General features: G+C 35.6%; 1 protein-coding gene across 2 annotated transcripts; it reads left to right on the top strand.

Moving 5' to 3' along the window:
• Window positions 1-34: 34 nt before the first annotated feature.
• Window positions 35-12,102, top strand: LOC306864476 (protein yippee-like 1). 2 transcript variants are annotated; one of them, XR_013783792.1, is made up of 6 exons: window positions 71-221; window positions 5,092-5,331; window positions 8,094-8,137; window positions 8,216-8,324; window positions 9,955-11,180; window positions 11,629-12,102. XR_013783792.1 is itself a non-coding variant. In XM_079408505.1 (5 exons), exons 2-5 carry the CDS (start codon window positions 5,224-5,226, stop codon window positions 10,042-10,044), a joined length of 351 nt encoding a protein of 116 aa, XP_079264631.1. In that variant the 5' UTR covers window positions 35-221; window positions 5,092-5,223; the 3' UTR covers window positions 10,045-12,102. The 2 variants fall into 2 exon arrangements, 1 of the variants encoding a protein (XP_079264631.1); XM_079408505.1 differs by having other exon boundaries at window positions 35-221; window positions 9,955-12,102.
• The last annotated feature ends 2,659 nt before the right edge of the window (window positions 12,103-14,761 follow it).

Raw genomic sequence — 14,761 nt, 5'->3', positions numbered from 1 at the left:
ATCTATTTGCTGGCCTGGATGTCAATCATACCGGGAGCTTGTGTGGCGAGGCCCGATGCGCAACGGTGCTGTATTTACAGAGCGCTGCTCTTGTCTGGAGGTGCGCGGCTGATGAAGATACCTGGAAAGTGTTGTGAAGAATGATCGCCTGCTGGTTTGCATGAAGTTGCAGTTTTAAAGAGAGAGAGAGGTGGACCTGCGCGATACCTTTCCATTCAAAGGTAACATCTAGAATGTAGTGATACCTTTTATAGGAAGTTCGTCTTTAAAAAAAAAATTGTGTTTGTTATTTAGTATCGTGCAGAATATGACAGCTTACTAAAAATAACCTTGTAAATTCTGTCAACTTTATATTTTAGTTTTAGATTAGATCTCACTACCGATGATAGTTGCTAATCTGGGTTTAAAACGTAATGTATATACATAGTTAAAATGTCAACAATTGTCATCTGTTTTCCGAAAGTGTGCTTTAAATCTCGACTATTGTAGGATTATATGCCACTATCAGCAAATGTTGACATTAGGAGAAGAAAAAATAATAACTGTTTATGCATGAGTCATTGGCCATGAACATAAATTGTATGTCGTCAGGATGTTTTTACATGAATTTAACTATTATTATTTAAAATGTAATAATATTTTAAAAATTAAATTAATCTGCCTTAATTTAATGTTTTTTTTGCATGAAAAAGAACATGGGAATTGACTTACAAAATTGTGAGAGAGCGTTCATGCCACTCATATTGCATAACAAACTATTTAATTATCATTTACATGGGCATGTTATTGATATTTCATTGATACTTGCATAAATACGCTCATGTTGCTGCTTATTTTTATGAAACATGCTATGCATAAGTAAGTGATCTTAGAGGGCTAGAACACTTAAAATGAAAGTGTGGCTATTAAATATTTTGCAGTGTTGATATTGTGTACTGTTTTGTCATCACAACGTATATGAGTGACACTCAGGCTTGTTGTCATTTTAAACAGGCTTTTCTGAATTGGTTTAGATGTGGGTGTTTTCAAAGATGTGATTGCCAGCGGTGCTGAGCTGGTGCTGCCATCTGCACTCTCAGTCTGGTGGCATCTACTATGGCCTACATAGAAGCTGGTTCACTGACAACCACACATACTCGTCTGACCTGGATCCATCGCTCTGTCTGTCCATCTGACCCTCTCCTTTTCCAACACTCTTGCCCTTAAGTAGCTTTGCACATTCATGGGTATTTCTGTCAGTTTGTGCCATCAGAATATGAACTAGGAAGTTATACTTACGGATGATTGCACAAAGATTACTTTTAAAAGCCGGTATATTAATTTAGAGGTTGTTTGAGATCAAAAAAAAGTTTTTTATTTTTCTTGAAGTTTTTTTATTTTATTTTATTTATTTATTTTCAGGAATGTAATTTTTTTCCAAACCTTTAAAAAGAAAAAATCTTGAAGTGGGCTATTTTATTATTTATTTTTAGTTTTTTAGGATTGTATTTTTTCCCAACTTTAAAATATTAAAATGTTATTTTTAGTGTGCATTTACTAATCAATATGAATCCTTTTAAAGAGCTTCTTGTATTTGTGTATTGTAATTATGTTAACAGGGACACTGTAAAATAAAGTGTTAATCCAGATGTATAATCAATAATTTAGTTAAGAGCTAAATATCACAGCATATGTGCGTACGCAGCAGGTGCTTTTTAATTTGTGCTGACAGATTTCAAAGAACAGCAAAAAAAGGAGGGCTATTATGGGAGCTGCCTGCTGTGTATTATGTGAGGGACTGGGGGGAATGAGGGGGGATTCACCACCTGTCTGGGGGTCCTTGTCTGTTTAGATGCCCTCATACATACTGCTTAAAATGTGCCAGACTTTTTTATGCTCTAGTTTAACAAGCAAAACAAACAAAGCCATTTTAAAAACAGATTTTGTGCTGATGTACCTGCTACACCATGTGTTATTGTTACATAACAGTTATTTTCTATTAAAAACGGGATTATCTGATTTGTGTTAGTGTAATACTTTGGGATGGAGATGATATTGATTTACAATATTGTGCCGTTGAAAACAGCCCATGTGTGTTTCCATGTTTATTGGGGAAACCTTAGCTAGTTTTCTTGATATATGCATGCATAAAAAAGAAAGACAACAAAAAAATCTTCATTATGTCTTACCTGTCTTTAGGTTAGTATTACTCAGGGTCTAACCACCATAGAATTTAAAGGAATAGTTCACCCAAAAATGAAAAATTTATGAAAATGTACTCCTCCTCAGACCATACAAGATTTAGATGAGTTTCTCCATCAGTATAGATTTGGCATTTAGCATGGGTGCTGTTAGAATGAGAGCTGATAAAAACATCACAATAATCCACAAGTGATCCTCACATCGCCAGTCTATCAAACATCTGGTGCGGTGAAAAGCTGTGTGTTTATAAGAAACAAATCCATCATTTAACTTTAAACCATTACTTCTAAAGCAATATTATGGTTAGAGGACTTGAGCAAGTGATGTACAGTAAATTTCCCCATAAATATTTTACCTCCAATTAGCCTTATACCAGCGACGTATCTGTCCTTTGTAGGTTCTACATAATTGTGTTAGAAGTTGCATGAGGAAATGATGTTGAAAATGATGCTGCTATAGCCAAATTAGACAGCGTTCCTAATGGCAGAGCGAACACAATGGTGCTTAATTATGCCAAGGAGAGTCCAATTTCAAGCCTCACGCTGGTGACTAGAATACTCTCCGGCTGTATTTTTGTAATGCCTGTTTGATCACGTCTGTGCCAAAGCAAATATAATCACAGAATCGCAAATAGCTTCCCAGGAAACCTTACTTTCAGCCTTTTATGAATTGTCTAATTCAATTTGCTGAGTTCATGTGATATCTAAAAAAATTATTTATTCTTTGAGTTTTTCTCACACAGTTTTTTGTGTTAATGCCTTAGTTAACATCAACTAACTAAAATTAAAAATCTGCTTTTTATTGGTAGGTTGTGTAAGCCAATGTAGTATTAACAAATGAAACATTATTAAGTGTTACCGTTTCTATTCTACAATGGAAAAAACATTTAAACACTTGTTCTTTTCTAAATATGTGCTTTATGACCTCAGCAGGGTTTATTGCTGACTTTGCTGAGTCAGAACAGCCAACAAATGCTTTTGTTTAATGTGATAATTATGTCGGTTTGCAGAGATGTGGTTGGAATTCAAATATCAGATGATGTCACTCACAAGGCCCTTTTTCGATCTCACGAATAGCTGTCCGCGCTTCTGGGTAATTAAATAAGATGCCTGCGGATTCTTTTAGTAATTAGTTCTGCCTTAAATCTCGTCCAAAGCTGCTGCCTCAACAGGCAAAAAGCTGCCAACATGCCACGATGACGTAAAAGAGGGCACACAATAAGTCAGATTGCCAACTTATTATTTGAATTCAGAAAATCACAACAAATTTGTGTGATCTAAAGGGGTAGTTCACCCAAAAAATGGCAAATGCATCATCATTAACTTTCATTCCAAACCTGTATGACTGAAAAGGAGATGTTTAGAATAATGTTCACGCTGCTCTTTTCCATAAAATGAAAACAAAAGCGACCAGAGGCTGTCAGTGTCAAAAAGCACCATAAAAAAAGCGAAAGTGTAGGGAACATTTGTGTAAACGTGAAAAACAAGCTAAATTTTGGTCACATGCTTTGAAATATAACACATGAACTACTGTTACATCCCAGGCAATATTTTGTGTGATAACGTATGGATTTGTTTTGTTTAAATGTAACACATTTTAGTAGGGATGAATCCATCGAACAAAGAGGAGCGTTGAAATCAGACGCATTTGGTTGTCTGGCTGTCTCTGTGTGTTTGAGCCCACGTCATTGGCAGGTCTCCAGCTCGCTGCATTAAAAAGCCTCCTCTCATACAGCACAGCCCCCTTCTAACCCAAGAGCAGGAAGAACGCAGGACCACACAATCACAGTTAGCTGACAGATAACCGCTCACACACGCTCTGATTCATGCCTATTTGCCTGCATTTGCACCATGTTCCTGTGAATGACGTTCACTGTCTGTGTGTCTTGCTGACGTATACTCGGTTTTCAACATTTCGCATCAATCTGCATCATTTATGGCACCAAAAATGTATGAATACACTGTAGAATTCTTTAATATTTAATATCTATTCATTCTTTATGTCTTTGTATTTTCATTTATATAGCTACAACATGTCAAGCTTGTCTTAAAGAGGCCATGACTTTTTATGATTTTCTCTCTTTGATACTTAAAGTTAAACTGGCTGTTTTTGCAACTGCATTTTTAGACTATAATGTGTAAATTTAATATGTTATGTTTTTATATGTAAATGTATGTGCCATATGTTAATATCCTTATGGTAGTGGTGTCATACATATGATGATTTACCTACACTGAATTACCTACACTGCTGTTCAAAAGTTTGGAATAATTGGGAATTGTTTAATGTTTTTGAACCAACAGCATGGTAAAACAGTAATGTTGTGAAATATTATTACAGTTCAGAACTGGTATATATATATATATATATAACAGCATTTATTTGAAATAGAAATCTTTTGTATAACATTATAAATGCCTTAACTGTCACTGTTGATCAATTTAATGCTTCCTTGCTAAAAAAATAAATAAAAAGTATTCATTTCTAACTTTAAAACAAATCTTACCCCACACTTTTCACTTGGTGTGAAGTCGTGGCCTAATGGTTAGAGAGTCAGACTCGTAATCCAAAGGTTGCGGGTTCGAGTCTCGGGCCGGCAGGGATTGTAGGTGGGGGGAGTGAATGTTCAGCGCTCTCTCCACCCTCAATACCACGACTGAGGTGCCCTTGAGCAAGGCACCGAACCCCCAACTGCTCCCCGGGCGCCGCAGCATAAATGGCTGCCCACTGCTCCTGGTGTGTGTTCACGGTGTGTGTGTGTTCACTGCTGTGTGTGTGCACGTTGGATGGGTTAAATGCAGAGCACGAGTTCCGAGTATGGGTCACCATACTTGGCAGTATGTCACTTCACTTGCAGTGTATTTTTACATTGTTTAGTTCTCTTCCTAAAAATGTGTGTGTTCCTCACAGGTGTGCTCTCATTTCTTCTGAAGCTTCACCACGGCCCTCACCTGCGTGCTCCACTGTTTCTCCTGCGAGTCGTCCTGGGCTGACCGTCCCTTTCTGCTCCGCCCCCGCGCCGTCTCTCCCGCCACGGTCGCCATGACGCGCTCTAAAACCTTCCAGGCCTACCTGCCAAACTGCCATCGCACCTACAGCTGCATTCACTGCCGAGCGCACCTGGCCAACCATGATGAGCTCATCTCAAAGGTTATCAGCAATGTCTTTTTTAGCCTCTTTTATTTTAGCCTCTTTTATCTTAAATTACTGATCTTAATCGGGTTAGACACCATATTGAATTGGATGAAGTCGAGGCTGTGAGGGGTAGACTTACAGTCTTTACAATGGCATGCACTGTATAAAAGTCCTAGTAATTTTCAAAATCAGTATTTTTGTGTAATATGTTAAAAAGTGTATAATCATTTTTTATATATTTTGCATTTTATATGTTTATCGTTCAAGCTTTTGGGGTCAGTAAGATTTATTTATTTATTTATTTATATTTTTTTAGAAATGAATCATTAGTATAGCCATTTATGTAATGTATCAAAAGATTTCTATTTCGAGTAATTGCTGTTCTCTCGAACTTTCTACTCATCAAAGAATCTTGAGATGTTTCTTGAACAGCAAATCAGCATATTAGAATGATTTCTGAAGGATCATGTGACACTGAAGACTGGAGTAATGATTCTAAATATTCATCAATTCTATGAGATCAATAAATTACATTTTAAAATATATTCAAATAGAAAACAAAATTTAAATTTGTTATAATATTTCATAATATTGATGTTTTTACTGTATTTCTAATAAAAAAACAATTTTACTGTATAAGATACGGTAGCAACATTTTAGGTTTTACGGTTTTAACTTAAATTTACAGTTAAATACCATAATTTCATTAACTGATATAATGTTAATATACCAACCTATTGAAGTACTGAAATCTGTTTTGTACCTTTGTAATACACTGATAACCACCAAAAGCAGGTAGTGATGAGAAAGTCACATGATGAACCAAAGCCTATGACAAGCAGCTTTTAAATATTAACATATATAGAAGGTGCACAGTGTCATTCACACACACACACACACACACTAAACACCATCATGGTAACACACATGAAAATTAAATAATGCAATAAACATAAATTTAACATTAGGTGTAACAAACAACCCTAATGTGCAAAACTGATAAGGAAAAAACTAAGAAGAAAGATGTTTTTTTCAACAAAGAAAAACATCAAATTTGAAATGTAACGCAGGGAATTCTGGGAATTTACGGTTATTCACTGTAAATTATATGTTCTTTTTCACTTCCAAAAATGGTATACTACCGTAAAATTACATGTAATGGCCAATACAGTTTTCACCTTATATAGTAGAGGAACTTACCGTTAACCATTTAACAGGTTTTTACTGTAGCATTTTTACATTCTCTTATCATTAAATTCTGTTAATTTTTTACAGTGTAGTGTATAAATTTTTTGCCGTGCAATTGTAAATTGCTCGGTGGATTTTGGGTAAACTTTAAACTCTGTTCTTTAAAAACAGGCCCATACATAAAAACTGAGTTTATGACTTCATTAGTGAAACCATATAATCCCACTTTAATTGTACTACATATGCACAGACTCTTCCAATGGCACACTTTAAAACATCATATGGGGCCTTTTTATTAGGTGTGTGTCATTATGTGTGTGCATGGAGAAATATGTGTCAAAGATTATTAATAGCACCTTTAATTCATAATCTGAATTTTGTGCGTGTGAGTTATCTATGCATGGATTGTGTGTGTGGGCAGAATGTGGGTCAGTAAGGCACTCGACACAATCACACAATCAAGGATCAAGGGAAGCAGGTCATCGTTTGGGCTTTTGTGTGCTGCAGGAGTACGAGTAATTACATTTCTATAGAATACGCAGATGATCCAGGACACCCACGTATACCCATAATGCTACACTAAAGTCTGCCCACAAGGTTTGGGTCATCTGATACCATGACTGTATCAGACAGGGGTTTTGATGCGTCGTGTGTGTCTACAGATTGTGCAGATTAGACAAGATTGTTTTTGCTTCATTCATTAGTTGTTCACGTACTGTGCAAAATAAAGCCAGCGGTATCCGACCTGACGAGGCTTACTTGTGTTGCAGGGGGAGCGAGAGCACTGCAGGCGGTTCTGGGGTGGAGTTGAGGTTGAAATGATAATTAGATTTCAATTAGTTTGAAACCTTCTGAACCAAATAAAGCTCAGAGTGGAACATAATAATTCTAGTAGTTTAAAAGTAGGTTAATAGACTTTGCACAATAGGAGGCTTGTGTTTTCGATTTAACATTCAGGTAGTAAAACTTGTTAAAGGAAAAAAGCATTTGGATAGCTAGTATTTGAAATCTCTACAAACTGCCTTCATTAAACATGAAAATGGCACGTATTCAGTCAATTTAAAAACATATTTAAATGTTATTAATTAATATGTTCCTATGGCATCTCTTAGAACTTTGAACTGATTCACAGAAAATTAATTAACAAGTTTATAATTTGTTTATTGTATTGTGTTTCAAGTATTTACTCATTGTTGTCTGGTCTTGTAGATTATTTAGGCTTAAAGATAGAGAAAGAACGCCTTCATTACTATCCAGCATAGCACAGCCAAAATGAAACCACCCTAATGATCTTTTGATCCATGCCCATGTGGTCAAACTGCTTTCAAACACCCAGAATTGTGACCCTGCCCCTGTTTCACATCATGCCTGGGAAATCCTATCTGCCAAGGTCATGAATGGAGCAGTGAAGGGAAACTGATTTTTCCAAAAGATTGCCTGATTGTGCAGTCACAATACAAGTAAATGATGTTGAATTACTCTGACGTAAATATGTAAAACACACGTCAGCCAATTCAGTGTGTTAATTAGGATGTGGGTTTTTTGGGGGATTATGAAATGTAATCTTTCCTGTTTTATTTCCTTTGCAGTCTTTTCAAGGGAGTCAAGGCAGGGCCTACCTCTTCAACTCAGTGTAAGTCCTGCAGTTTGTCTTAACCATCCAACACAAAAAGGTCATGCCAAATTTTGACATCCTCTTTTCATCAATCAGGGTGAATGTAGGCTGCGGGCCGGCAGAGGAGAGGGTACTGCTGACCGGTCTTCACGCGGTGGCTGATATCTACTGTGAAAACTGTAAAACCACTCTGGGCTGGAAATACGTAAGTTCTGTTTCAGACACACACACTCACTCAAAGACCACTTACCTCAAACATACACTCATGATCATTCACACTGGACAAGAACACTTACATTTTGACAGCTTTCTCCAGCCGGTCAATATAACTCATCCATATCTCACGTGAGGGATAAGACTCATGCTAGAGACACAACTCAACTTTAAGTGGCTTTTCCACACACTCATGCTGCTTCCCACGTCACTAATCTTCTGCTGACAATCTTTGAGTACCTTGTGCTTTCCAAGACAAGAGTCATTTCAATCTATTGGCTTTGAATGGCTAATCAGTGAAAAGCACTTCAGTAAATGTTAAACTTTTGTCACTTTAGAAAACTTATCTTATGAAAAATAATTTATCTCTCCAAAAAAAAATGTATTTCTATATTTAAAGTCAGGTGGTGTAAACATCATGGTAAAAAGCAACATTTACATAATTGTTTGAAAGTGTGGGCTCAATAGGATTTTTAAAAAGATTTGAATACTTTTATTAATCAAGGATGCATTATCATTATAATTGATCAAAAAATGATAAATCTATAATGTAAATTTGTAATTTTATAATGCTACAACAGATTTCTGTTTCAAATAAACAACGTTCTTTTCTACTTCTGTTTATCAAAGAATCCTGAAAAAAATCATCAATGTTTCCACAAAAATATTAAGCAGCACAATTGTTTTCCACACCGATATTCATAAGAAATGGTATACAAAGTTACTGGAATAAATTACATTTTAAAATGTATTAAAATAGAAAACAGTTTGTATTGTGTTGTAAGAATATTTTTCAATATTCGTGATCAAATAAATGCAGCTTTGGTGAGCATAAGAAACTTCTGTCAAAAACATGAAAAAATCTTACTGACCACAAACTTTTGAACACTAATGTATATTATAAAATACAATATTAAAATATAATATAATATATACCTATATAGTTTATTTTTAAAAAGGTTGTAAAACACAAATATTAAATAATATTAAAACGTAATTTACAAAAATATTATATTAAAAAATTACTACAAATATAAAAATGAAATCTATATAAAAAAGATTATTATTGTTATTATTTAAATATACTGTATGTATGTATGTATATATATATATATATATATATATATATATATATATATATATATATTATTATTTATTTTTTTTTTTTATTTTTTTTTTTAAGAAACGTCAGAATGAGGGACTTCGGAATCCACTCTGAGATATAATTTCCTATTTTATATTTTTTGTCACATAACAACAAAATGGTGACATTTGATTCATCTGAAAGGTTTTTCATAATGCAGATTATGACTTTTCAGCCTTTTTATCTTGACCCCACACACACACAAATATTACAAATGAATGTTAATTTATTATATAGGAAGTGTGTTCAAGACATTGTTACTGTATTTATAAATGATCTAATTGACATCATTCACACTTATATTTAAAGAATAAGCATATCAGAATAGATTGATTTAAAGGTCTTAAATTTGATTGACATATCTAGAAAAGCTTCCCAACAGCTGTCCATTATTTTTGGATCAGCAGATCTTGACTTTGAGGTGACCACACATTTGTTTCTCTTTTTCTCTCTCCCTCCCTCTTCTTCTTTCCGTTAGGAGCATGCCTTCGAAAACAGTCAGAAGTACAAGGAGGGCAAATTCATCATCGAGCTGGCCCACATGATCAAGGACAACGGGTGGGACTGAAAACCCTGTACTCCCCACGGCCCATAACGCTGGAAAGAGACGTGCAGCATATGAATAATTAGTTTCATTATCTGGCTGTAACTTCCTCCCTGGAAGTCTATCTACCTGGCACACACCTCTAACCCGTGAGGGTGCAAGGTTCATAGCAGCAGCGCTACCCATTTCCTGTGTGTATATATGAACGAATGTGTGCCAGCTAGACACCAAGTGTTTCTATTATGTGAGTAATTTTCCCATTCAATTCAAGGAAGTGCCTGTGTGCAAATTGAGGCACAAATCGACATTTGGTTTCCTCGGGGTTGGCCACGGTCACAGTTTTGTCCCACACTCAGGTTTAACTAATGGCTGGATCCATGGTGAAGAAGGGTGAAAGACGAACCCATTTAGCACGGCACCTTTTAACTCATCTGAGGCGAAAACACACTCAAACAGAAGCATCGTCCATTTGTTTCCCTTTTCTTTTGTGTCTTTAAAAAAAAGTAACTTGCATGTTGTTTATTTATACGTGTATTTATTGATCTGTTCGTTTTGGGGACGTTACGTTTATGGTAAGCCGTAGCAACCACAGTGGTCTTACTTTGACCTCGTATAGCGGAAGTAGCAACGTTTGATAGAGGTTTGTATGCACACTTCCTCTCCAGATTGTGATCTATCTCCGTTTGTATGCCATTTATAGGGCACAGGTTGCGTACATTAGCTAGAGCCAAGTCTTTCTCCGCAGAAAAGCAGCTGTCAGCTTTGAAAGGGAACTGAGGAGTTCTCACAGCCCGTGATGTCCCCTTCGGTCTCATTAGTTCCCGCCATTAAATCACAAATCAAGTGGTAAACCAGACTTTATCACCATGTGTTTTGGGGAAGAAAGTGATCGACAGCTAGTAAATGTGGCTGTTGAACGAGGTAATCCAGATGGGGCTCGTAAATAAAAAGCCTTGGTGCAACCAAAGACCCTTTCATCACCTACGCTGACCAAACTGAGTTCCATTTCCTGATTTAAGGCCTGTTCACACCAAAGACAATAACAGTAATGATAAATATAAAGTTTTAAAAATCATTGTAATTCTGTGAGAATAGTCCACAACTGTAACAATAATGATTTTTGTTTCAGCTGACGAACGATAAAAACATTAAAGTTTAAAGTGAGAGATAACATTAAAGAGAGAGTTCACCCAAAAATTCTGTCATTAATTACTCACCCTCATGTCGTTCCAAACTCGCAAGACCTTCGTTCATCTTCGGAACACAAATTAAGATATTTTTGATGAAATCTGAGAGCTCTCTGACCCTCTCATAGATAGCAAGGATATTAGGTACAGAAACGCAGCAAGGACATCAGTAAAATAGTCCATGTGACATCAGGAGTTCAACTGTAATTTTACGAAGCTACGAGAATACTGTTTGTGCGCAAAGAAAACAGTGATAACATAACTTATTCAACAATTCTTCTCCCCGAGTTACCGTCTTTCCCCATTTTGGAGAGTACCCCAGCGCGTGCTGATTACATTCTGGGGTACTCTACAAAATATCAGAAGACGATAACTCAGGGAGAAGATGAACGAAGGTGTTATGGGTTTAGAACGACATGAGGGTGAGTAATTAATGACAGAATTTTCATTTTTGGGTAAACTAACCATTTAATGCAGTGCTTGCTTATAATGAACAGAAATTAAGCGTTGGCTTATCCTTGAAAGTGGACTCTAATATAGTTATCATTATTGTTATTGTTCTTGGTGTGAATGGACCTTTAGATGCATTGTTGTGTGTCGGTTGGTTCAGCTGAATTGTCTTGTGCAGAACAAGTCGATTTTACTTTGATTTAGATGTTTTGGGTGTTAACATATAATGTCTTATTTTGAGTATGTATTTATGATCAGTCATCATGTATTGTTTTAGCACTCAATCATACATCTGTGTATTTATCGTTCTGTGGGATCGCTCCACCTATTCCAACATTTTTTTTTAAATAATTTCAAATTGTTTTTTTCAAGAAGAAAAGTGTGTGTGAGATAAATTTGGAATCAGTATATTTTAATCTGATATCAATAAAGCTCTCATTTTATGAATGACCTTTTTCCGTTGGTCTTTTTCAGAGTGTATTATTCACTGTTTTTAATAATGGTAAGATTTTTTATGTTTTATAAAGAAGTCTCTTTTGCTCACCAAGTTGGCATTTATTTGATCAAAAATATAGTTAAACAGTAAAATTGCAAAATATTATTACAATTTAAAAGTGTCTTTTTTTATATATGTTTTATGAAATAGCATCCATTGCTCAAGTCTTCAGTGTCACATGATCCTTCAGGAATCATTCTAATGTGTCAATTAATTTCCTATTATCATCCATGTTTCCATTTTTGAGAAACTGTTATACATTTTTTCAGGATTCTTTCAAAAATAGAAGAGAGCTTATTTAAAATATCAGTCTTTTGTATCATTGTAAAAAGTTTTAATTGTCACTTTTGATCAATTTAGTGCATCAATTTTTTTTTTTTAAACAACAACACCCTTTTGAACGGTTTTGTGCATTTAAATAAGGAACACTGTTATCTTTCGTTCATATTTTTAAAGTTATGCCTGAAGTAAATCATGTGTTTCTGCAGATATTTAGGGTATGGATTTTGAGAGCAGAGTTCAAATGTTCCCAAAGGCCTGTCTATGCTGAACCTTGTACGCTGTCTCTGCATGCAGTGAGTGTGTGTGTGAGAGAGGGTGGCAGAGCCAGGAAACATTGTTTACAGCAGCAGATGGTGGGCAGACTCTCATAACCATGATACTAGGAGCAGCCATGTGAGTGACAAACATTGTGTGCCCCCCCAAGCAGAACTAATACTATGAATCCATTGTTTTAATCAGGCTCCCGATGGGAATTAACACCTTGTAACATCTATTACAGCACTTTACATTACTGATAGAGACTGCTTTCCATTAAAAAGACACAAAAAGCAGATTTTAAGAAAGATTTAAGCAGATTTATACAAATGTTTTTTTATTCAGGCATTAAGCCATTTTCCCAGAACACTGCATGACAAAAAAAATAAATAAAAAAAAATAACACATTGTATTGGCATGAATATACAATTTAAACTGATGTTAGCTAATTCATAATATATTTATCTCTTCATTCCAGGATGAATTTCACCTCACTTCTGATACACACACTATATTATACTATGAATTTATATATATAATATAAAAATTATATAAATTACAGTATATATAGTAACTCATGAGCAGTTTTTGGAAATTATTATTATAAAACCAAACTCACTGTGATATAGTAAGTAGTTGGAGGCAGTAAAACAACTACCATGAAGAATAAATACTTTGCATTTTTATTACCACTGTTTTCACTTCTTTTTTCTTTTTTTTTACAACAGACTCATGTGAATGTGGTATTTTTACATTATGGTAATGAGAATTGAGGTGTGGGGTACATTTAAAGCAGTAGCTAATTGTAGAACAGGGTGGAGGTCTGTCTCTCTCGACCTCTTCTCAAAGCTGCCTGCCTCAGCCACATAATGTATACTAAGCTTCTTGCTGGCCAAACCGACTGTGTCTAAAAATAAATGCAATATCCATCCCGGACAGAGTGAGTGAGTGTCTATGTGACAGAGGGAGAGAGAGAGAGATGAGGAGAGACACAGAGACACATGTAACAGACGTAGGCGTGTAAACCTCACTTTCCTGATCTCAAAAAGAGGCGCTCTGGCGACTGACGCTATAGGCCGTGGCCTTTAGCCTCCTTGTTAGAGCGCCCGCCTCCCGCGCCAGAGAAAATATAAATTCTAACCCAAAGCTCCAAAGCCAATATAGAGCAATACCCTAAGATTAACTGACAGTATATGTCACATGAAGTTGCACTAAAAAAAGATTTATACATACAAATCATACACTCATGCATTTAAATGTCAAAATCTCAACACTCTTTTAACTCTGATGCATATGAGAAAATGTTCCAAATAAGAGTCTTTGGATTAGAGATACTGTAATCTCTGCACTGGTTTCAGATTATACAGGTTTATTTACCCACTGCCCTCATCTCAGACTGTGGCGACGAGCCTTTGCGCAACCAACACGTGTGCATGTGTGTGATTTCTTGGACTTGGATTATTTCTGAACTGTGTACAAACACAGCTCAGTGTTTTGAAAATTATCAGTGAATATGCATGAAGCAAACGTATCATGTTGTAAATAAGGTCAAGCAGGTCCACTATAGAAAGTCAAGTAAAATATTTGTGCTCCCTGCTCATTAAAACTATAACTTCCCAGCAAACATTGGTCCGACGGCGACGTCCTGTCCCTGGCCAAAAATAGTCGCGGTAGGACGACAAAATATGCAAAAAATTGTAACAAAAAATATTTCTTAAAAATGCATTCAAATACGTTTGTACATGTCTACAATTCTCTGTGGTTGCATGTAAAGTTGTTACTTTGACTTTTAGCTGCGTGTAGTTCAAAATATACCCTGTTGTGTTTCAGTTGTGAAAGGACGTCCAGCAGGTGACGTCTTCTACACGTGCATTTATAGTCCATCGCCAACCTCTTTAAAATCCTTATGAAATATGCAAAAGCCATTGTGCTTACACATTCACATTCACATACTACAGTAATTTATTTAAGTGCCCAAGTAGTTTCTTAAGAGGTTGTTAATAGTCGTCCACTGACGTCCTTTAAACGTTTAGTAAGACCCATACAAACCAGCACGGAAATCTTTATTTAA

The sequence above is a fragment of the Barbus barbus genome (assembly GCF_936440315.1).
Source record: "Barbus barbus genome assembly, chromosome: 45".
Lineage (NCBI taxonomy): Eukaryota > Metazoa > Chordata > Actinopteri > Cypriniformes > Cyprinidae > Barbus > Barbus barbus.
This window is presented reverse-complemented; position numbering and strand designations above follow the sequence as displayed.